The sequence below is a fragment of the Phyllostomus discolor genome, chromosome 11, assembly GCF_004126475.2.
Source record: "Phyllostomus discolor isolate MPI-MPIP mPhyDis1 chromosome 11, mPhyDis1.pri.v3, whole genome shotgun sequence".
Taxonomy (NCBI): Eukaryota; Metazoa; Chordata; class Mammalia; order Chiroptera; family Phyllostomidae; genus Phyllostomus; species Phyllostomus discolor.
In genome coordinates this window covers 67,057,812-67,080,184 of record NC_040913.2, presented here as the reverse complement: position 1 = coordinate 67,080,184, position 22,373 = coordinate 67,057,812, and the positions used below count along the sequence as shown (strand labels likewise).

Below are 22,373 nucleotides of genomic sequence, written 5' to 3'. Positions count from 1 at the left end.
TGTGGGGACATGAGGTCTGCATCTGGGACTCTGGGTGGATAGTGACCATGGCCCGGAGAGGTCATGGCCGTCAGAAAGGGTTTGCACTGTGGCAGCCACCTGTGTCCCCAGGGACAGGCACACAGCCCCACGGCTCCACTGTGGGGACCGGTTCCTTGCTCGGTTCAAGTTTTCCAGCTTCAGGCTGATTTCGGTTTTGTGTTCGGATTTCAGATCATTTTTTCCAACACTTTGGTATGTGGAAGCCAGATCCGAGGAGGGTTGGCAGATGTTGCCCCTCCTCTCTGACAGCTGGGGGAACCCATGTAGGGCTCAATCGGTTGACAAGATGGGAAGAGCCCGCTCAGGGAGTCCAATGACCGCAGTGCAACGCAGAGCTGCCTCAGCGCCCGGTTCTCTGGTGCCGCCCACCATCACTAGGTGCGCATTGCCTAAATCAGTATCTTCCTTGCAGGAGGTGCAGTGATGGTACCATCAGTGCCCATTTTCTGTAGGAATTCAGGGGGGTTGGAGTTGTTAGTGAATGAAGAGTGGGAACTTAAACCCAGCCTGTCTGACAACCCAACTCCTGGCTCTTAACCTCCAGTCGGCCTCCCTAATCCAGTGGGACTGGACCACAGCCCGCATCTCCCAGGGAGATCCCTCAGTGAGTTATCAAACCCCAGCCCCTCAAGCAGACAGGACTGGAAAAATCAATCAAATGTCAACAGATGCAACTGGAAATGCCCAAATTAATATTCCCTCCAAGCATCCAGGTTTTAAAAACTCTGTCATTGAAATGCATCCCAAAGCTCCTGTAAATGGGAATAACTTGTAAGGGACAGTGCAGGCACTGTGACTACTTAAGTGAATGTCCCTCATGTGTTGACTTGTTTCCAGTTACCACGTAGAAACAAAGTGCAAGCACCCTCCGAATGTTATAGGGAAAAGTCAGCACGGGAAGGAAAACGGGCCTCCCGGTGGGTTCCGTGCACCCCGGCCACCGAGCAGAGACGGCAGCCGGCAGGCGGGAGGTTAAACACGCACGACAGAAAGAGCAGCTCTGGCACTGAGTGGTTGGCCATGACTTCATCAGGTGGGGGTCGGGCACAGCGGGCACCGGCCGGTGCCCAAGGCGTAGGAAAAAGGATGGCGCTGGGCTCACAGCCCAGCACACGGCCGCCCCATGTAGCACCTCTGCCTCGACAACCACCCTGACCCCCGCCCCACAGCCGTGGGGACGTCCCACAGAGAGGGTGACCCAAGGGACACAGGGCCTGCTCTGAGCCCGAAGCTCACCCGGTGTAGACAGCTGCATGTCGTCCCACACACACGCCTGAGGAAACCCAGAGCTCTGCCCTGGCGCCAGGCCTGTGGGTGTTAGCACACTGCCGGGTCCCAAATGTCACCAGTGACCCAGGGCTTATCTGTGCTTTCAGGATCCTGGAATGCACTCCTCACCCCATGGCCTTGCTTCCTTCCTGCCCCATCCTAACGGTTTGTTTTCAAGTACTTCAAACACATAAGAGGTTAAAAAATACGCAAAGAACTCCCACATTCCCTTCGCCCAGCTTCACCAACCATTAACACTGGGCTACATTTGCTTCATCACTCTCTCTCCCTGTCAGTACACACAGAGACACACAAAGACACACTCAGGCACACAGAGATATGCACTTGCACACAGACACAAAAAGAGAGGTGACCACACACAGCTATACACACACACGCAGAGGTGTACACAAAGATGTCTGCACACAGACACACACACAGAGGTATACACACACAAAGAGAGGTGATCACACACAGATACACACACAGAGGTACACACACAAAGGTACACACACAGAGATGTCTGCACACAGATACACACACAGAGGTATACACACACAAAGAGAGGTGATCACACACAGATACACACACAGAGATACACACACAGAGATGTCTGAGCACAGATACACAGAAGTACACACACAAGGAGAGGTGTACACATACAGATACACACACAGAAGTGTACACACACAGGTGTCCACACAAAGATACGCACACATATAGGTGTACACACCTATATAAAGAGAAGTGTCCACACACAGATATACACACAGAGGTGTACACACACAAAGAGAGGTATATGCACACAGATATACACACAAAGAGATATACATACACAAAGAGAGGTGGCCACACAGATACACACACAGACACACAGAGTCTGCACCTACACACAGACACAGGCACACACACAGAGGTACACACAGTGACACACACACCCCTACAAACAGCAGTAGTTAGAATTAGGTGTGAGAGGAGTGTCTCAAGAATGCTCTGCTTACATATTAACTCTCAGGGCCTAGAACAGTCTTCACCACTCAGGGGACCTCAGTCCACCTGGGTTGGACAGATGCCCCTTTATCCACCATAGCCAGGGCCATGCCCAGGAGCTTCAGGTGCATGAACACGGGGTACCCCAGACCAGCCGGCCACCCACCATTTTTTAACCAGAATTATTTCCAGGAAAATCTAGAGGTTCAGGTTCTCTGATTGATTCATTGGCGCAGTTTAAACTGTTAGCTACTTAGTCAGCAGCAAAAAATATGGAATAGTCGATAGACACTTGTTATTGTGCTTTACTAGAAAAATAGTTACTGTTAAGACGATGCTTTCAAACTATGATTTATAGTCAACACTAGAAGTGGCCTTATGATCTCACTGCTGTAATAGCCGCATGGGCTGGCTCAGAGCCGCACGCCCCAGGCTGCTGTCTGGTCCCCGCTGAGTGACGTGGGTGCCCCAGAAATGGACCACAGAGCCTGTGGGAGAATTCACCTCCTCACACACACATGCTCTGACTCAGTGGTATGGTGCAGAGCTCCATACCGTTACCCCCCGGGAGGATACTGAGAGGCCTCCCTGGGACTGGTGGGGAGGGGCTGGCACAGCTGGGCCACTGGAAAGGCTTCACTAAGCAGGGCATCTGAACTAGGATGTGAAGGGTGAACGCCAGCTCATCAGAGGGTGCGGCTACTCCAGGCCAGAGGGCTCAGTGTGGGCAAAGCATGGAACTGGGAAAGAGCCCACGTGGCCACAGAATAGAAGTTCAGGAGGACAGAGCCCCAGGGAAATGGAGCAAGGCAGGGGCGAGAGCCTGGAAGAAAGTCCCAGGTGGGTGAGCAGCCCCCGTGTGCAGCAGGGAGCGGCGCTGCCCGGAGCTTGCGGCACACAGACCCGAGTTCCTCAGCCCTGGCCGTGACCTGTAGGGTGCACCAAGACCTCAAACAAGGTCCTTCCATGGGTGTTTGCTGAGAGCCTGCCCTGGCCAGACCTTACTGACAGCCCTGGGGGAGAGTGGAGAATAAAATGAGCTTTATGTCACATGGAGCCTACATTCTAGTGGGGGAGCCAGACAAAAACACACATGGTGTGTTTGGAACAGCACGTGAATCTCCAAGAGCTATAAACGCTCCAGTGAGCGTTACCCCAGGTGATGTGCTGAGAGCACCGTGGGTTGAGTGCTCAGGGGGCAGCCTCAGGAGGGGACGTGGGAAGCCCCGAGGGCAGACTGCACTACGCAGAAGGAATAATTCGAGCAAAGGCCCTGGGGTAGGAAGGAGCTGCAAACATTCAATGGCCAGGGCAGCTGGAACATAGTACAAGCTGGGGTCAGAGGGCCAGACGGGCTGAGCTCATTGGCCCGAAGAGCAGGGGAGGGTGTCTCTGCAGGGAGAGCAGGAGCCCAGCTCAGTAGCGACCATGGACGTGGTTCAAAAGGTTACTGTGACATGAACATTGTGAAGATACACTGCTCAACTGTCCTGCAGGCAATTCAGCATCTGACCTGGGGGGGGGGGGGTGGCCCAAGGAGATCACCTGGAGAGCTGGAGCAGTCACAGGTGCAGAGCAGGCTGACTTCGCGGAGGAGCGCTCAGTGCACGATGATCATCAAACACAAACGACTTATTGAAAGAGGTCCTGCCATGTCCCTTTTCTTATCACAGTCCCGGGACATCATCCTGCATCCCATCCACTTCAAATGGCCACCAGCTCCTGGGCAAGGCCACCTTGGCAAGGCAGGCCTCACCTGCGAAAGAACTTTATGGCCCTGGTTAATCTCCTATTCCTTGGCCTACAAATCTTAGAAAAGCATCCCCACCTACTCTGAGAGTGCAAACCTCTCTTAGGTGATTATGAAAGCATTTTGGAATGTTTTGAAACTCTACCCATGGACCGGTAGGTAAAAGCCAGCTGTAATATACACCTGGGGCTCTCCTAGGCAGCTTGGGGCATCTCTGTGACATTGTTTGGTGGCTGTTTGCTTAGTGGGATGCTAAACAACGTCTTGACGATCAATCAACTTCACGACTGGCTCACAAACTTACAGGTGGCATGGAAGCACTGATCTGGCTGGAACAGCTAGACTGATGTCAGATAAGTCTTGTCCCTGATAATGTTCCATAAGAATGACACATGGCAAGTCCAATCAAGCCCATGGCCCCTTTTGCGTCACTGTCATCATGAAGGTGCACCACTGCGCTTCCCAGGACAGACATTCAACATCACAGTCACGGCTTGGAGCACGTGGAAAGTGGCATCTGATTACCGAGATGTACCGCAGACGGATCACAGAGTGATGGACACAATCAACACCGAACTTCATATGCTTTCTCCAGCTTTTCCAAATTCGCCTCCTCTCAAGACAGGAGGCTTACAGGAATTTGATGTCGGCTCCATCTCCACCTTTCTATTTAGGCTGTGGAACTCAGAAGCCTGCTGGCAAAGTGCATGAAGTGGCGGATGAGCTCATAGATGGCTGATCCTTGTGGCCTTTTTTCAGACATCTGAATGTCCCCAAAGCACATTGTCAGTGTAACTATTTCAGACATCTGAATGACTCAACCTGTGAAGTCATAAAGATGATTGAAATGGCCAAGTGAGCAAATGACTTCAAGCTGGGTATTGGTCCAGCAACGAGACTAGGCAAGTCTGGAAGCTTTTTCCTGCCTGGGACCGGGAGATGCTGCTTCCAGGCCGCTCTTGGAAACTGAGGTCCTAGACCCCGAAGGCTCCCAGGTCGCATGAAGACAGCAGGCTCTACTCTGCTGCTGAATTCACTGTCTCTGCTGTTGTCGCCCTTTCCCACTTAGCTGGGCCCTCCACACGTAACAGTCATATGAGAGCTCATTGATAAAAGTACATGATGATGTAGGAGGCCCCGAGCACGCTGCTTAGTCACAGGTGTGTTATTCAGTCCACAAATGCTTACTGGGGACGAGTTGTGTGCCAGGCTCTGAGCTATGTGTTCTGATCCTGTGTGAAGAGGCTCACACAATACAGTGGAGATACATATTAAGTAACTAGGTCAGGAATTCAGTACGGCTGTGATCAGTGCTGCAAAAGAAACGTCCTGAGTGCAGCAGGGCCTAGTCCAGGGAGGGGCCAGGAAGATCCCCTTGAGCGGTAGTGTTTATGCCAAGACCTAAATAAGGAAGATGAAGGAAAGTGGGGGTAGAACCACTGAAAGAAAAAGAGCACTTGAAGGATAGGAAGAATTAACATCATTAAAATGTGCATACTACCTGAAGCTATCTGTGGATTCAGTACTATTCTTATTGAGATACCAATGCTGTATTTCACAGAACTAGAACAAATACTCCAGAAATTTACATAGACCCACAGAAGGTCCTGAATGGCAACAGCAATATTGATAAGAAAAACAAAGAAGAACAATGTTGGAGAAATCACACTACCTAATATCAAACTATACTATAAGGTCATAATAATCAAAACAGCATGGTACTGCCATAAACGCACACACATAGATCAATGAAACAGAATAGAGAGCCCCAAAATAAACCCACACTTTTATAGTCAATTAATATTTGACAGAGGAAACAAACCCATATACAATGGGCTAAAGATAGTTTACTAAATAAATGGTATTGGAAAAAGTGAATAGGCACATGCAGAAAAGTGAAACTAGACCACCTGGCTCTGGTCAAGATGGAGGCGTAGGTAGAAATGCTTTGCAAACCAAAAGAAGTGTAACAATCAATTTAGAAACAATAAACAACCAGAACTGCCAGAAAATCAAACTATATGCAACTCTGACAACAAAGGAGTTAAAGAAACATTCATCCAGACCAGTAGGAGGGGCGGAGATGGGCAGCTGGGTGGAGAGGATCTGCAGCAAAGCTGTGGACAGGCGGGGCTGGCTACCAGGAAACTAAAGACTCTGTGACCTCTGGGGGGTGCGAAGGTGAGAGAAACTACCAGTTTCACAGGAGAGTTTATTGGAAAGTGGGGCTAGAGTGGAGCAAGCAAGCGGCATTGTCCCTTCTCTGACCCCTCCCCCTCAGACAGAGCCTCAACGCAGTGATGTGACTTCTCCCACCCTGGCAAATACCTAAGGCTCCATCCCCTTACAACATATCAGGTGTGCTGATACAAAGAAATATGGCCCAAATGAAAGAACACATCAAAACTCCAGAAAAAGAGCTAAATGACGAGGAGCTAGACAACTTATCTGATGCAGAGTTCAAAACACTGGTAATCAGGATGCCCACAGAATTGATTGAGGTCAGTCACAAAATGAAGAAAGAGATGAAGGCCATACGAAGTAAAGTAAAGGAAAATAACAGGGAACCAACAGTGAATGGAAGGAAACCAGGACTCAAATCAATAATTTGGAACAAAAGGAAGAAATAAACATTCAACCAGAATGGAATGAAGTAACAAGAATTCAAAAAAGTGAGGAGAGGCTTAGAAACCTCTAGGACAACTTTAAGTGCTCCAACAGCTGAATCATAGGGGTGCCAGAAGAAGAAAAGCAAGAGCAAGACACTGAAAACTTATTTGAACAAATAATGAAGGAAAACTTCCCCAACCTGGTGAAGGAAATAGACTTCCAGGAAGTCCAGGAAGCCCAGAGAGTCCCAAAGAAGTTGGACCCAAAGAGGAACACACTAATGCACATCATCATTAAGTTACCCAAGATTAAAGATGGGAAAATCCTAAAAGCAGCAAGAGAGAAGGAGAGAGTTACCTACCTACAAAGGAGTTCCCATAAGGCTATCAGCTGATTTCTCAAAAGAAACCTTAAAGGCAAGAAGGGGCTGGAAAGAAGTATTTGGAGTCATGAAGGGCAAGGACCTACATCCAAGATTACTCTATCCAGCAAAGCTATCATTTAGAATGGAAGGGCAGATAAAGTGCTTCCCAAATAAGGTCAAGTTAAAGGAATTCATCATCATCAAGCCCTTATTATATGAAATGTTAAAAGGATTTATCTAAAAAATGGAAAGATAAAAAACTATGAACAGTAAAATGACAATAAACTCACAGCTATGAACAACTGATCCTAAAAAACAACAAAAAACAAAAAACAAAAACTAAGCAAACAACTAGAAAGGGAACAGAACCACAGAAATGGAGATCACCTGGAGGGTTATCATTGGGGAGGGGGAGAATGGGGGAGAATGGGGAAAATGTTCAGGGAATAAGAAGCGTAATTGGTAGGTACAAAATAGATGGGGGCGGGGGGAGTTAAGAAGAGTAAAGAAAATACAGAAGCCAAAAAACGTACATGTACAACCCATAGACGTGAACAAAGTGGGGGGAAGAGTGCTGGAGGGTAGGGGGATGTGGGGCAGAGGGTGGATAAAGGGAAGAAAAAAACTGGGACAACTGAAGTAACATAATCAATAAAATATATTTAAAACAAGAAACTAGCCCTGGCTGGTATGGCTCAGTGGATTGAGCGCGAGCTGCAAACCAGACAGTCGCCGGTTTGATTCCCGGTCAGGGCTCATGCCTGGGTTGCAGGCCGGGTGCCTAGTGGGGGCCATGTGAGAGGCAACCACACATGATGTTTCTCTTCCTCTCTTTCTCCTTCCCTTCACCTCTCTCTAAAAATAAATTTAAAAAATAATTTGTAAAAAAGAAACTAGACCACCTTCTTACGTCACATACAAGAATAAATTCAAAATGGATTGTAGAGTTAAATGTTAGACACAAACCCATTAAAATCCTAAAAGAAAATATAGGCAGTAAAATCTCAGACTTTGCTCATAGCAATGTTTTATCTGATATATCTCCCCAGGCAAAAGAAATAAAAAGAAAAATAAACAAATGAGACTACATCAAACTAAGAAGATTTTGCACAGCAAAAGAAACCATTAACAAAATAAAAAGACAACACACAGAATGGGAGAATATATTTGCCAATACATCTGATAAGGGGTTGATATCCAAAATTTATAAAGAACTCAATGCCAAAATAAACAAATAATCCAATTAAAAACAGGCAAAGGACCTGAATAGACACTTCTCCAAAGAGGACATACAAATGGCCAACAGATGTATGAAAAGATGTTCAATGTCACTAATCATCAGAGGAATGGAAATTAAAACCACAGTGAGACATCAACTCACACCTGTCAGAATGGCTATCATCAATAATTCAACAAACAAGTGCAGTCAAGGATGTGGAGAAAAGGGAACTCTTTTGCACTGTTGGTGGGCATGCAGACTGGTGCAGCCACTGTGGAAAGCAATATGGAGATACCTCAAAAAATTATAAAAGGAACTGCTTTATGACCTAGCCATTCCACTTCTGGGAATTTATCTGAAGAAACCCCAAAACACTAATTCAAAAGAACACGAGCATCCCTATGTCCATTGCAGCATTGTTTACAATCACCAAGATCTGGAAGCAGCCCAAGTGTCCATCAGTAGATGAGTGGATGAAACAACTATGGGACATTTACAAAACCGACTACTACTCAGCTGTAAAAAAGAAGGAAATTTTACCCTTTGTGTCAGCACGGATGGACCTGGAGGGCATTATGCTAAGTGAAATAAGCCAGTCAGAGAAAGACAAATACCATATGATTTCACTCATACGTGGAATCTAATGGGCAAACTGACTAACAAACAAAATAGAGACGGACTCATAGAGAGAGATCAGACTGACAGCTGGGGGGCGGGGTTCGGGGGTGGGGGTGTCAAGAAAAAAGGACATGGACAACAGTGTGGTGATTTCAGGGTGGGGAGGGGGTATAAGGGGATAAATGGCGATGGAAAAAATGCATCAAAAAGGAAAAAAGAAAAAAAGAAGAAGAGCACTTGGGAGAGGGCAGAATGGGGCGGCTCAGAGCAGTAAACGAGTCGGCACAAAGGGAGGCTTGGGTCCTGCAGGGCTCGCTGGCAGAAGTTCTTACTCAATTCTGAGAACAGTGGAGGCTGCTGTGTGGAAGCGACCTTCACTGGTGTGATGCAGAGAAAGTGGCGGCCAAGAGCAGAGTGGGAGCAAGTAGAAGAGGTTTTTGTGTCCTTGGCGAGGGTGGCAGAAACAGGCACCTCCCACCCTCAGACCACAGGATTGCAGGTGCCAATTGCCAAGGCACAGAAAGTGGGAGGAGGGATTTGGGGAGCCAGAGGTGAGTTCAGTCACGTGTGATGTGCCTGTGAGACCCCAGGTGTCCAGTCAGTTACTGAGCTCTGGGCAGTCCCCAGGGGTGACCCCCACAATGTTCCATGAAGTTGGACACTGACCACATCCCAGTTCTGTGCTTAGTCAGCCTCGTGATCTCCAACAAGTCACCGAATATATCCACACATGGAAGGGGTAACAACCGTGCCTAAGAGATAACAAGACACAACGAGATAAGCCAGAGTGAGGAGCAGGAGAGTTCACCTGCAGGCACTGGACAAGCGCCCAGAGAAGTTAACGATGGGGCATCACGATGAATTTTTTTGAGGCCACCCAGAAATGTGCCTCTGGGAAATAAAAAATGCCACCAGCCAGCCAAGCTACCCATGAGACCACGAGGCCACCAATCACAACTGTCAGGTTGGAGCACCTGTGTTGAGCAGCACTTTCTCCCAACACCCCCAGCGCTCACCACAGGGACCAGCCCCCACCTCCTCACCATCCCTGTGGGGTCCGGGGCCAAGTCTCCCTCAGGCTGCCTTTGAACATTTGGGAGAGACATTTTGAGGGCTCTGGAGGAAGCCCCATGAGAGACTGTGGCCCGGATTACTGAGTTCCTGGTGTTGGCTGCAGACAACCTGCCTTCTGTGGAGATAGGAGGTCTCTGGTAATCTGATGCAGCTTTGGTGAGGGACGTAATCCTAAGGGAGAGAGACCCTGTAGGCCCCTGGAGGTTCAGGGAAAGTGGGCATTTTGGCGATGATGCAGGTACCACAGGTGGGTGAGGTGTGACGCCAACCTTCTCAAATAGAGCACAGGGCACCAGAGGCTGGTACGACAACAGGGAAATCGGCCTCCTCAGCTGTCTCCCCTAATCCCTGATGCTGGCCCAGAACCTGTGTATGTCCTGGGTGGGCTTGCCGGTTTCCAGGACACAGGCTGGCATCTTCCCAGGGGGGCTTGCCCCTCTGCCAGTTCTCAGTGAACAGCAAGCCGCTCCGTGTTGGTGGTGCTGGAGGGCGCCCGGGCCCCTGGGATTTCTTTGCAGTTGCCATTTCCAGGCCGTGCTGGCTTGCACCACATCATGGCTTAAGAGTGGGTTCAGATACTGGTTCTGGGTTAGGAGCCTAACCCACCGCTTCGGTTCCCCAAGTCCACAGCAGCACGAGGTTGAGCAGTGGCATTGGCCAATCAGGGAACTTGTTTGAAATGTAAAAGACAGACTGAGTCGGAAACTGTAGCCCAGCGCCCTGGGTTTCAATGAGTCCCCTCTGTGTTCTGATGTCCCCTGGGGTCTGAGAATGACTAGAGCAGCCCCTTTCTGTGTGAATTCACTGCGTGGAGGTGCCTTTGAAGTTCTCAGGGAGCCAAGGAAGGCAGGACTCCAAGGTTACTTTTGCAGTTCTCTTGAAATTCTCTGTATTGAAATCCATTCCCAGGCATCGGGTGATGGTGTGGGCTCACCCAGTGGGCGGGGCCAGACTGCCACGGGATGAAGGACCTGTGTCCTGTGGGGAGCACCATCGAGGGGAGGGCTGCTGGTGCTCCCCCATCACACAGGCGCACAGTGATCAGAACGGCTTTTTGCAAGGATATTTGTATGTGGCTTTTAAAAACAGAACTCTCTTTTTCAGAAAAATCCATAGAAGTTCGACAAAAATATGTTTGTATATTTCCTTCCAGTCTGTTTTTAGTCTGTGTGAGTCTGTCTGTGCAATTTCTTAAGAACATAGTTGGGCCGAAGTCTGCATTCAGCTTTGCCGCTTCCTGCACTTCTAACGTTACGTCAGGGTCACTGTCCTGTACCAGGCTATTTTCCCACAAATACGGACGTGCTGTTATTTAAGCAGGCTTGGGACATTTAGGACAGTTCCAAAGTTTTAATACTATAATAGTACTGTGAAGACATTCCTTCTCTCCATCCCGACCCTCTCCTTGGAAAGAACACCTAGAATGTGCGATGGCGAGGCCATAATTCTGGGTGCAGCTTGACAAAGCTACCACCTGGGGAGGCCGGAGGTGGTTCTGACCCACCAGGAAGGACACTCTGGCTTTGACAATGTGGTTGACAGACTCAGTGCCAGACAGCTCAGCAGAGAGCTTCTTATAGGCTGGGGGATGGGTTGAGAATCCCCTTGATATACCAGGGACCCCACCCACCCCCAGGAGTGCAGCCAGGTCCTGGCCTGTCAGTAGCTGGCCTGGGGTGAAAAAATCTTGGTAGCCTTGCTGTTAGGGTCTCACCAAGACAGAGCGGTTTGAGCTGATGGCTCAGGCCTTCCTCAGCCTCAGGGTGTTTCTGGGAGAGTTTCCAAAGGGGGTTGGGAAGGCAGGTCCCAGCGGTGGCGCAGCTCTCTTCCCATGCACTCTGCAGAAAGCGCGCTCCTTCCTGCTCCGGGGTCCACTGCACACTCCCTGCCCCAGCGGTGTTCTGCCCCAGCGACTCCCACCCCAAAGCTCAGTGCCCTTGTACTAACCCAGGGCCGGCAGTCTGACTGATCACTCTCACAGGCTCCGCCTGGGACTGAGTCAAGATACAACTGTGACGTGAACGTCACTTCTCGTACTTACCCTTAGAGACATGCACAGACCCACACAGAGAACATGAATTCTTTATGCTCGCTTCCCCCCATGTAGACAAGTATAATATTGTCCGTTATGGAAACATTAAATGCCGTTCACATGCAGAGTAGTTTTCCAAGCTGCTTTCAGAAAACTGTATAATGTCAACCATCCAAAGCCGTCAGGAGGATACTAAGCCAGAAACGATGGTTATTTAGCAGGAAAAGGAACAGTGACCAGAGAGGCACAGGGAGCCCCTGGCATCTCCGAGTTATCGGTAGAGATGCACTAGAATGCAAGCCCCTTGGCCCCCTCTCTTCTGTTCTTCCTCCTGGACTTCTCCAGCGTTGAAAATGAGATTGTTTCGTAAGAACTGTTCTATGGAGTGACCGTGGGAAAAATGATAGCAAGATCTCTGACAATTGTTTCTTTTTCCCACAGCCCCAAGAGGGCCAGGGTTTGCAACAATAAGCCGCCCGTTGATGCCCAAGCTCTGAAAAAGAAGGTCAGCAAGGTGACCTGTGATCCAGCTGTCCACGCCATCCTCAGCAGCCTGCTGCTCTACATCACCAACCATACAGACGGGCCCCCGGGACTGTCGCCCACTAACAGGGCAGAGGGTAGGGACAGCCCGGTGAGCCGAAAGCCTGAGCCCCAGGATGCCAACCGGAGGCCCACACGTTTCCAGCTCCTGCAGGCCAAGTTCATGGGCACCGGCCGGGAGCCCTACCTCAAGAAGACCCGGGAGGTGGGAAGGCTGATCTTCAAGGACAAGCAAGGCCCAGGCAAGAGCTTGGTAACTGCCACCATCAACAAGCTCCTGGAGAAGACCAGGGAAGGGGCCAGCGGCCCGGCACGGGGCCAGGAGCCCCCCTGTGGTGACAAACCCCGGTGGGGCCTGCCCACTGGAAAAAACACCGTGAAGAATATTCTGAAGAAGTTCTTGGCCGCCGAGGAGAAGGAGGCTGAGGAGAAGAGGCTTCGTGAGAAGCCTCCTGCCGAGCGACCCAAAACTGCCAGGGGCCTTCTGCCAAAGATCGTGGGCAAGAAGAGTTCGGTCCTGTCCAAACTGCGGGAGAAGTTTGAACAGAGCGGCTGTCTTTGCTCCGAGGCCAGCGTGCTCCTGGTCCACACAGAAGAGCGGAAGAAGAAGAACCTGCAGAGGAAGAAGATGCACCGGCCTGAGGCCCGGGTGCTCTGCACGGCCACCCAGGCCAGCACCTGCATCAGGATGCCCCCAGCCCGCTTTCTGGCCTGCTCCGCGGAGCCCATGCTGCCTTTCAGCATCGCCACCATCGTCTGTGGCCCCAGGAGCTGGCTGTCCCACTGCGCCAAAATCAGACACTCGGACCTGAGGCGCATGCCCCCGAAAGAAACAGGCAGGCCCCCCAATGCAGGGGAGATGGTGCCTGGTGGGAACAAAACACCAGGAAAGGAGCTGCTTCAGGGGGGGCCTGCACAGCCCCTGATACTGCAGGCCGTGACTCCCAGCCTGAAAGCAGTGTTCCCCCACGCGGGGCAGATGGTGCCTGGTGGGAACAAAACACCAGGAAAGGAGCTGCTTCAGGGGGGGCCTGTGCAGCCCCTGGTACTACAGGCCGTGCCTCCCAGCCTGAAAACAGTGTCCCCCCGTGCGGGGCCTGAGTGCGTCCCCGAGCCAGCCATCTTGCCTGCCTCCCAAAGGGGTGACACCCTTCCTGGCCTGGAACCCAAGTTATCCTCACTCGGCCCAGCCAACCCAGGGCACCCTGGGATATCAGGAGGTGACAAGGTGGGGGACTCCCCAGCAGGGAGCACCACAGGTGATCCCCAGGGGGCAGAGGAGGCAAGAGCAGGGCCCCATCCTGCACCCACAGGTGAGGGAACAGAGAGGGCCCCTCAAGTAGACCTGATGGTTTGCAGTTCAGAGGACGAAATGGAAAGAGTGATTTCAGACTCAGAGCAAGACCCTCTCTTTGCTGTCCAGGAGAATTTCCCGGAACAGAAAGTTCCAGAACACATCCCACCGCTCAGCATGCCTGTAGCCCAGGCTGCCCGGCGCACACAGTTGGCCTTCGAGCCTCCACAGGTAACCGTCAAACTCCCAGCTGTCCACCAAATGCCACTCCTTCCTGTCACGCTGCAAAAAGCATCAGGTAGTGAAGGCCCACGATCTTGCGTGCTGGGAGGAGAGAGTGTGTTTGAAAGCGCAGAAGTGCTCTTTCCCACTACGACAGAGACTAAAAACACCAACACGCCCACGACGGGAGTCAGCACTTCTGCAGGGGTGTGCGGGGGACTCAGCACCCCTCCTCAGCCGGACTCCCAGGCAGACCTAAGTCTCACGCCTCCAGGGGGTGCTGCCAACGTTGGTCGTGACATCCCAGAGGCAGCCCCGATGCTGAGACCACAGGCCAGCCCCCCTGGAGGAAAGGAAGACCGAGGCAGCTTTGGGAATTCAAACAAACTCAAGAATCACGAGAACATTTCAGGAAAGGATGTTCCTGAGCTCAGTTATGAGAAGCATCACCTGCCAGAAGCAGAGGAAATGCCCATCTGGGATGAGGGCACCCCATCCCATCATCCCACGGTTTCAGAAAATCGCCTTAGAGGAAACAGCCGCTCCACTGCCCCTGGCAGTCACCAAGGGCCACCTCCCAAAGAGGGAGACTCAACAGACATCCCAACACTGCTGGCGGCACCGACCAAGGACTGGACAAAGTTTGAGCATGTGACCGCAGCGGATAAGACCGTCCTGCATGAGCAAGAACAATGTGGGCGGCCACCGCTAACTGAGTCCGCCCAGCCCCTACTGGTGGCTGATGGAAGCTCTAGCCATGATCTTCGGGAGAACAGACCGGCCTCCTTAAATGAAGGCCCCAAACCAAGAATCAAAGCCACTGGGAGAGGGATGGCTACAGAGGTCACTAAGAGTCACACAGCACCAGCACCAGGTACTGCTGTGAACCCCGAAAACAGTGCCGCTGAAAAGCGGGGCACTTTGCACAAGGGAGAATTCAGCTCCTCACCAATAGGACACAGTCTTGTAGCAGAGGATCTTGGTCATGAACCCACCAGCTCCCTCTCCTTGTCACCAGATGGGCTCCTGAAGCACCCCAGCAGCAGAGCCACAGAGGGCCACGTCTGCAAAGACTTAGGGCAGCACCTGCCTGTGACCTCAGAGTCACTGACCACTCTCCTACAGGAGGCCGCTGGCCCCCCACTCATACCTGATGAACCTGGTGTGGGGCTTTCGCATAAACTGGCAGCAAGCAAGGGGAACGCCGCGGTAGGAGGCAGAAGTACTGAGCCTGCGAAAGCAGGTCCTCAGGGGAATAACACAAAGTCCCCAGTTCCGACTTCAAATCACCCCACGCCACAGGGAGGCGGTGTAGAGAGGGCTCCCTGCCACAATGAGGAGAAGCTGCCACCGTCTTCTGGGAAGCAACAGGCTAAGGATGAGAAGCAGATCATGTCTGAAAAGCCGCTTCCTGTCGGTGCTGGGGTTCCCCATCAGCGTTCCTCTGTGCCATCAACAGTGGAGCAGCAGGTGGTCGAGGCACCCCAAAGGTGTCCTGACTTGCTGCCTGCATCCCCCACACAGGCAGGTGTCCTGGAGGAAACAGAAGTCAGGGAGAGGCCAGGGCCACAGACAGGCCTGGGGGGTGCAGAGGAGGGGGTTTCAGGCACTGTGGGGCCAAAGGGAGTGGTTCCTTCAGACCCAGAGAAAATAAAGCTTGGGGAGAGGCCGGGGCCACAGGCAGGCCTGAGGGGTGCAGAGGAGGGGGTTTCAGGCACTGTGGGGCCAAAGGGAGTGGTTCCTTCAGACCCAGAGAAAATCAAGCTTGAGGAGAGGCCAGGGCCACGGGCAGGCCTGGGGGGTGCAGAGGAGGGGGTCTCAGGCACTGTAGGGCAGAAGGGTCCTGGGCAGAAGGAAGTGACTCCTTCAGACTCAGAGAAAATAAAGCTTGGGGAGAGGCCAGGGCCACGGGCAGGCCTGAGGGGTGCAGAGGAGGGGGTCTCAGGCACTGTGGGGTGGAAGGGAGTAGCTCCTTCAGACCCAGAGAAAATCAAGCTTGAGGAGAGGCCAGGGCCACGGGCAGGCCTGGGGGGTGCAGAGGAGGGGGTCTCAGGCACTGTAGGGCAGAAGGGTCCTGGGCAGAAGGAAGTGACTCCTTCAGACTCAGAGAAAATAAAGCTTGGGGAGAGGCCAGGGCCACGGGCAGGCCTGAGGGGTGCAGAGGAGGGGGTCTCAGGCACTGTGGGGTGGAAGGGAGTAGCTCCTTCAGACCCAGAGAAAATCAAGCTTGAGGAGAGGCCAGGGCCACGGGCAGGCCTGGGGGGTGCAGAGGAGGGGGTCTCAGGCACTGTAGGGCAGAAGGGTCCTGGGCAGAAGGAAGTGACTCCTTCAGACTCAGAGAAAATAAAGCTTGGGGAGAGGCCAGGGCCACGGGCAGGCCTGAGGGGTGCAGAGGAGGGGGTCTCAGGCACTGTGGGGTGGAAGGGAGTAGCTCCTTCAGACCCAGAGAAAATCAAGCTTGAGGAGAGGCCAGGGCCACGGGCAGGCCTGAGGGGTGCAGAGGAGGGGGTCTCAGGCACTGTAGGGCAGAAGGGTCCTGGGCAGAAGGAAGTGACTCCTTCAGACTCAGAGAAAATAAAGCTTGGGGAGAGGCCAGGGCCACGGGCAGGCCTGAGGGGTGCAGAGGAGGGGGTCTCAGGCACTGTGGGGCGGAAGGGAGTGGCTCCTTCAGACCCAGAGAAAATCAAGCTTGAGGACAAGCCGGGGCCACAGGCAGGCCTGAGGGGTGCAGAGGAGGGGGTCTCAGGCACTGTGGGGCCGAAGGGTCCTGGACAGAAGGAAGCACCTTCTTCAAGCCAGAAGACCTCACTGTGTGGCTCTGAAGGGGCTCAGACACAGCCCAGGGATGACACCATGGGGAGTACCACTGTGACCATGACCACCGAAGTGGAGGCCCCCTGCCGACACACTGAGAAAGGTCCAGAATACCCCCCAGGGCAGCGGGTGTGGACTGCAGGGGAGCCCTCGGAGCAACCCCATGTCAGCCACACTGAAGACAGCCAAGCACCTTCCCACCCAGAGAGGCTGGGGTGCCTGGCAGGAGCCCAGGCCAAAAGGATGGCACCCCACACCTTGGTGAAGCCTGCAGGCACCTCCCCAGCAGCGGCAAGTGGGCAGTCTCAGGGGCCAGCCCCCAGGGGGGTCCAGGCAGCACCTGAAGCGCCACCAAAGGAGGGAGCCCACCATCGTGAGGCGGCCGAGAGCCAGACACCCTCCCGCCCTGACCCAGGACAAGGTTCTGCAGCGCCCACACCGGAGCCTGGGTGCTGCCAGGCCCCCAGTGCCTCCGCCCAGACGGGGCCCGCAGACACCTCTGGGGCAGGAAAAGGCACACTGGGCCTCGAACATCAGAGAAGGTCAGCACACCTTGCAAAGTACAAAGCCCAAAGCTTCAAAGACCAGAAGTCCTTTGATTTGTCCTTTAGAACAAAAATTGTCAGGACAAACGATGCAGATAAGCTTCCAAAGTGAAGCCCCGCAGCTTCCAAACCACCGGCACGTCTGACCCCTCAGTCTCCGCTCCTCACTCAGGTTGTGGACTGGTTTCCCACCTCCCCAGGCGCACTGCTTCGACCGGGCCCCCTGTTTGGTGCCGTCCTTTCACTCCTGCAATCACTGACCCCAGGAGGGTTGAAGTCCCGTACCTAAGGCCCCTCTGGCCCATGCGTGTTGTGGAGCTCTACGGTGTTTCCCTAGTGCAGGTGGGGCTTTTCCTCGGTAGCTCTGAACAGTGGGGACGAGGAGTGTGCCAGGCACGGCCTTTGTCTCCTATGGATCTGCTCCTTATTTTATTTGAGGCATCAATGCTTGGGGTTCCTTCGAGCACAGCTTCTACCCTTTCACAGAACAGCATTGCCTTTAGCACTCAAAGGTTTGGTGCTGAATTTCGTGTGTGTCTGTCCTGTCTCCTCCCGGAGGACTCCGCCAGCTTCTGTCTTTGCGGGCACCTCTCTCCTCGCGGGTCGTCGGCAGGGCTGCCTGTGGCCGGCCTTGGCCTGAGGGCCCTGCCTCACGCAGACACAGCCAGCACGACCCCCTCCCTCCATGTGACTCGGGCAGGTGAGCTACCCACAGCGTGCCCAGAGTCAGAGCCCCTGACGCAGATGCAGACGCCCGACCCCAGTCGCCCCGACACATTCTGGAGCGAGGGCTAAGTCTGCCTCATCGACTCCCAGGAGGGTGGCCTCGGTCCCTGATTTCTATTTGGCCTTGATGATGGTCAGGAAGGTGGAGTTAGCACTTTGGGACCCAGGCTCTGGCATGTCCTGTCCCTGCTTAGGAAGGCCTGTGTCCGGGGCCAGCTGGGCTGGAGCAGAACAGACCATGGAAATGCCTGAGTCAATTACGGAAAAGGTGAGCAGCGATCAAAAGGTCTTTGCGCGCTGTGTTTCCAGGTGCGCAAGACTGAGGAAGCTTTTGTTGAGAAACAGGTGTGGTAAGGAAAATAAAATGTCATGCAGTCTGTGTCTTGCACGGTCCTCACAGCAGCCTCCACTGGGTCTCGGAGTCCTGTTGAGACACTGGACGGCACTGCAGGTCATGACCGTGACACTTTCTTGTCCCGCTGCTACTCCCCTGAAGAGCACACGAGCGTTTTCTGCCACTGCCTGGGACGTTACGTTATTCTAATGTACTTTTAGTCACTAAGATGATGCCTTTTTTGATCTAGAATATTTGCATGTTCTATTACAGTATCAGGAAGGAAATAAAAATCACTGATAATCACATTACCTCAAGATAAGTTTTGTTACTACCTGGGACTGTTTTCCCTCCAAACACTCCCCTCAGCTATTGTTTCTACAGCACAGACACCCTTAGAGTCACATCTGGTATACAGTTTTACGATCTCAGTGTGACAGCGCACGCCTTCGCCGGGGCTGTGAAGTGGTCTTTGAAAACCTAAGGCTTGTGCGTCTCAGTCGCTCTGTGGCCACATTGGGGCTTTGGGTTTTCGGGAGAAGCTGATGTGACTCCCCACTGCCCAGCACACTCTGTTCTTGATGACATGCTCTTGCAGAAGATGGATTTCTGTTTTTTGAAGATTTCTTGATGTCGGCTACCTTTTCAGCTGAGAAAATCTCTATTCGTCTGGGAATAGCTTCCTTGACGTGAGCTGTAATCGCCTTTATTTTCTGACTTGGACTCTCATTTAGAGGAGGGTTTGTCTTTTTGTTTTAATTTAAGCTTTGATTGGGTGCTTGGTAAGAGCTGCATTTACCAGTTTTCGCCTACCCATGGCGAGGTCCAGGCCGCTGCCGTGTCCTCTCAGGACAGGTCAGCGAGCGGCGGCCAAAGCAGCAGAGCTTGGAGCTGGGAGAAGCAGGCAGCTCGAGGCCCATACACGCTGGCCTGGCCGTGCCCAGGGGCGGGGCTCGTTACCTGGCAACCTCCTCTCTCCAATCAGGCAATTCATTTTAAATCTGACAGACTGGAAGCTCCTCAGCTGCAGTGTCAGGTGAGCCTGAGCGCCCCACGGGAGCTCCCAGAATGCGCTGATCCTGGACTGAGGTGCTGGGTCTCCCTCAGAGGGCACCTTGGGGTGCTCCTGTGTGAGGTAGCGGCAGTTCTCCCGTGAGGCGTCTGCCTGGTTTGCTAGTTGTCAGCAGGGGTCGGTGTGAGGGACAGTTACCTGCATGGACCGCGCTGCCCCATGCCCAGTGTCTGGACTCCTGGATGAGGACCCTGGCTTCTGGGTGGGGAAGCATGGGGCAGGCGCCTCCCTCGCTGCCCTTTATTCTTACTTGGCGTTGAGGGCTGGCGAAGCACAGGCCCAAGGCCACTGGCTCTAGTGTCATTCCACCTCCTCTGGGAATTGGGGTACCCATCACCTCAGAGACACACACAGGCCTGGAGGTCTGAGGTGTCCCTATCCCCAGGGGAAGGCTGCGTCTAGACTTGGGATCGGCTTCTCAGGGCTGCAACCCCCAGGAGGCTCATGAGACAAATACTCAGGGTCCCAGCAAAGGGCCACAGACGGCAGGGCCGTTTTCGGTCCCATCGCCCACACCTGCTCACACCCAGGGTGTCTTTGCGGGGGCTGGGAAGGTGAGTTCCTGTTACGGCACCTGGCAGGGCACCACCTTGTTTACTTATTTATTTATTTACTTATTTATTTATTTTATACACACTTGGTTTCACAAAGGATTTGAAGCAATGTTTGGCCAAGAACTTGATGGCCAACAGAAGGGATAAAAATATTATATTTACTGGGTGTTCCTTTTTTAAAATAAGAAGCAGTAGGGTTTCGTTGCTATTTTTAAATAGACCAGAAGGTCCACTGGAGAACTCACTGAGCGGTATTATTTTTAAGTGGTGGAAAAAACGATCAGAATCTCCTCCAGACGGCAGCCTCAGAGAAGCCGCACACAGAGTGCCGGCCGACACCCGTTAGGGGCAGGGCTGGTGGGCCCCCCGGCCAGCAGGCCACCTGCTCCGCCCAGGGGCCTTGCTCCAGTTTCACTAACTATGGCTGCAGGTTACACTGCCCTCCGTGCCAACACCGAGTGACTCTGTAGAGGAGAACGGAGAGTGATTTTTCATGAGAACAGTGGTCTGTGCATTCGAGATGCACTTGAAACAAGTCTACACTGCAGACATAACAGCCATTTCTATAAAAGAAAGACCCATGAGGCCTCCTGAGGTGAAATAATTATTACAGCAGGGTTACTTTATTTAAATAATGCCCACAGTAACCATTTGTGAGCTTTTTAGTTGACATACTTGATTCTGCTTATCTGAGTAGCTTATCGACTTACATCTGACTTCAGAGTTTTACAGCTCCTTGCACTGTTTACAGACTCTATGTGAGCCAAGCCTTTGGTATGTGCCCTGCAGGGAAGGGGTGGCTCACAGACGAAACACCTAGGATGAAGAATCAGCCGTGACTGGTGTGGCTCAGTTGGTTGGGCGTCACACTGCAAAGCGAAGGGTCACGGGTTTGATTCCGAGTCAGGGCACGCGCCTGGGTTGTGGATTTGGTCCCTGGACAGGGTGTATACTCCGAAGTTTCTCTTTCTCTCTCCCTCCCCCTCCCTCTTGAAATAAATGAATAAAATCTTTACAAGAAAAGGAAGAAAAGAATAAGGGTGAGCACACTTGTATTTCAGATGCTCCATCAGGAATATCACTGTTTAGAATTTTACAAATTCAGCACCACGTCCTTTTTTAACGAGGGCATGTTTGCTGTCTGAGTTATGATTTTTTAATAACTGAATTACATATTGACCTGAATTATATATTGCTCAATGTTCCTTGTTTTTTAATCCTTTGTATACAAACTCTAAGGTGACTCACTAGAAGGAAAATCACTACTTTGTTGTATTTCTTTTGAATTTTTACTAACTTTATCCAGCTAGAAATAATTTCAATAAAAGAAAATAAAATGTATTGCCCATTCTGAATCTCTTCCTTGACTCTTTGAGGAGGGGCTGCGTGAAGGAGGTAGGAATTTCTTGCCAAAGGCCCTGGGCGTGGGAGGAGAATCCCTCAGGGTATGCTTAAGGAAAACAAGCAGGACCTCCCAGGACACTCACTACCTAAGCCAGCTCCCCAGGCCACGCCAAGTGCAGGCAGAGTACCGGCCAGCGAAGGCACCCCTGGGAGATGCCCGGGACAGACTGCACAGAAGAGGAGCATGGGAGGCCAGGGGTCAGGGTACAGCACTTCGATGTCCACTTCCCTCCAGGACGCTCAGAAAAGTTGCTGGGCCCTGAGGGAGGCCTGCGAGTCCTTAGCGCCGTAGGAGAGCGAGAACTGCTTCGTCTGCAATAAAGAGCACAAACGTTGTTGAAGGGGGTGGGCCTGTGCCCCTGCCTCCCTGGGGCGGCCCCCAGGAGGAGGGGGTGCCCGTGCTGCTCCTGGGAGAGGGTTTGGTGAGGCCCAGGCAGGCTCCTCCTGAAACGTTACTGTGGGAGCTGCAGGAGGTGAGTCTCCTTTCCTCCCACTTAGGAGGCTTTCTGGTGCAGATCTACATAACTATCCAAAAGCCCAGAGCTAACTCACTTTCCTGCTGACTAGGACCAGCTCGGCTGCTGCCCAGGGCCCAGAGCCCCCGGGCGGTGCTGCAGAACTCACTCCAAGGTTGGGGAGCTACTGGATGCTCAGTTTGTGAATCTACTCTAACCCCGTGCAAGTGTTGAGGGATTTTCCCTAAAAGAACAAAGGGGCCTAGAAGAAAACTGTTTGATACTCAAGATGTTTCTGACACCAAATGTTTGTTTTTTCCACATCAGCCAATTCTCTGAGACACCGGCTGGGTGTCCTACTATTCAATTCAGTTTGGATGCCATATACCTGGGGACAGTGCATACCCCACAGGTGAAGCACTCAGTCCCACAGGACTGCCCC

General features: G+C 52.4%; 1 protein-coding gene across 1 annotated transcript; it reads left to right on the top strand.

Annotated features, from left to right (window-relative positions):
- Positions 1-12,326: 12,326 nt before the first annotated feature.
- On the top strand, positions 12,327-17,604 carry LOC114508408 (nascent polypeptide-associated complex subunit alpha, muscle-specific form). The gene is made up of 3 exons (XM_036011099.1): positions 12,327-14,901; positions 15,046-15,236; positions 16,683-17,604. Exons 1-3 carry the CDS (start codon positions 12,369-12,371, stop codon positions 17,496-17,498), a joined length of 3,540 nt encoding a protein of 1,179 aa, XP_035866992.1. The 5' UTR covers positions 12,327-12,368; the 3' UTR covers positions 17,499-17,604.
- The last annotated feature ends 4,769 nt before the right edge of the window (positions 17,605-22,373 follow it).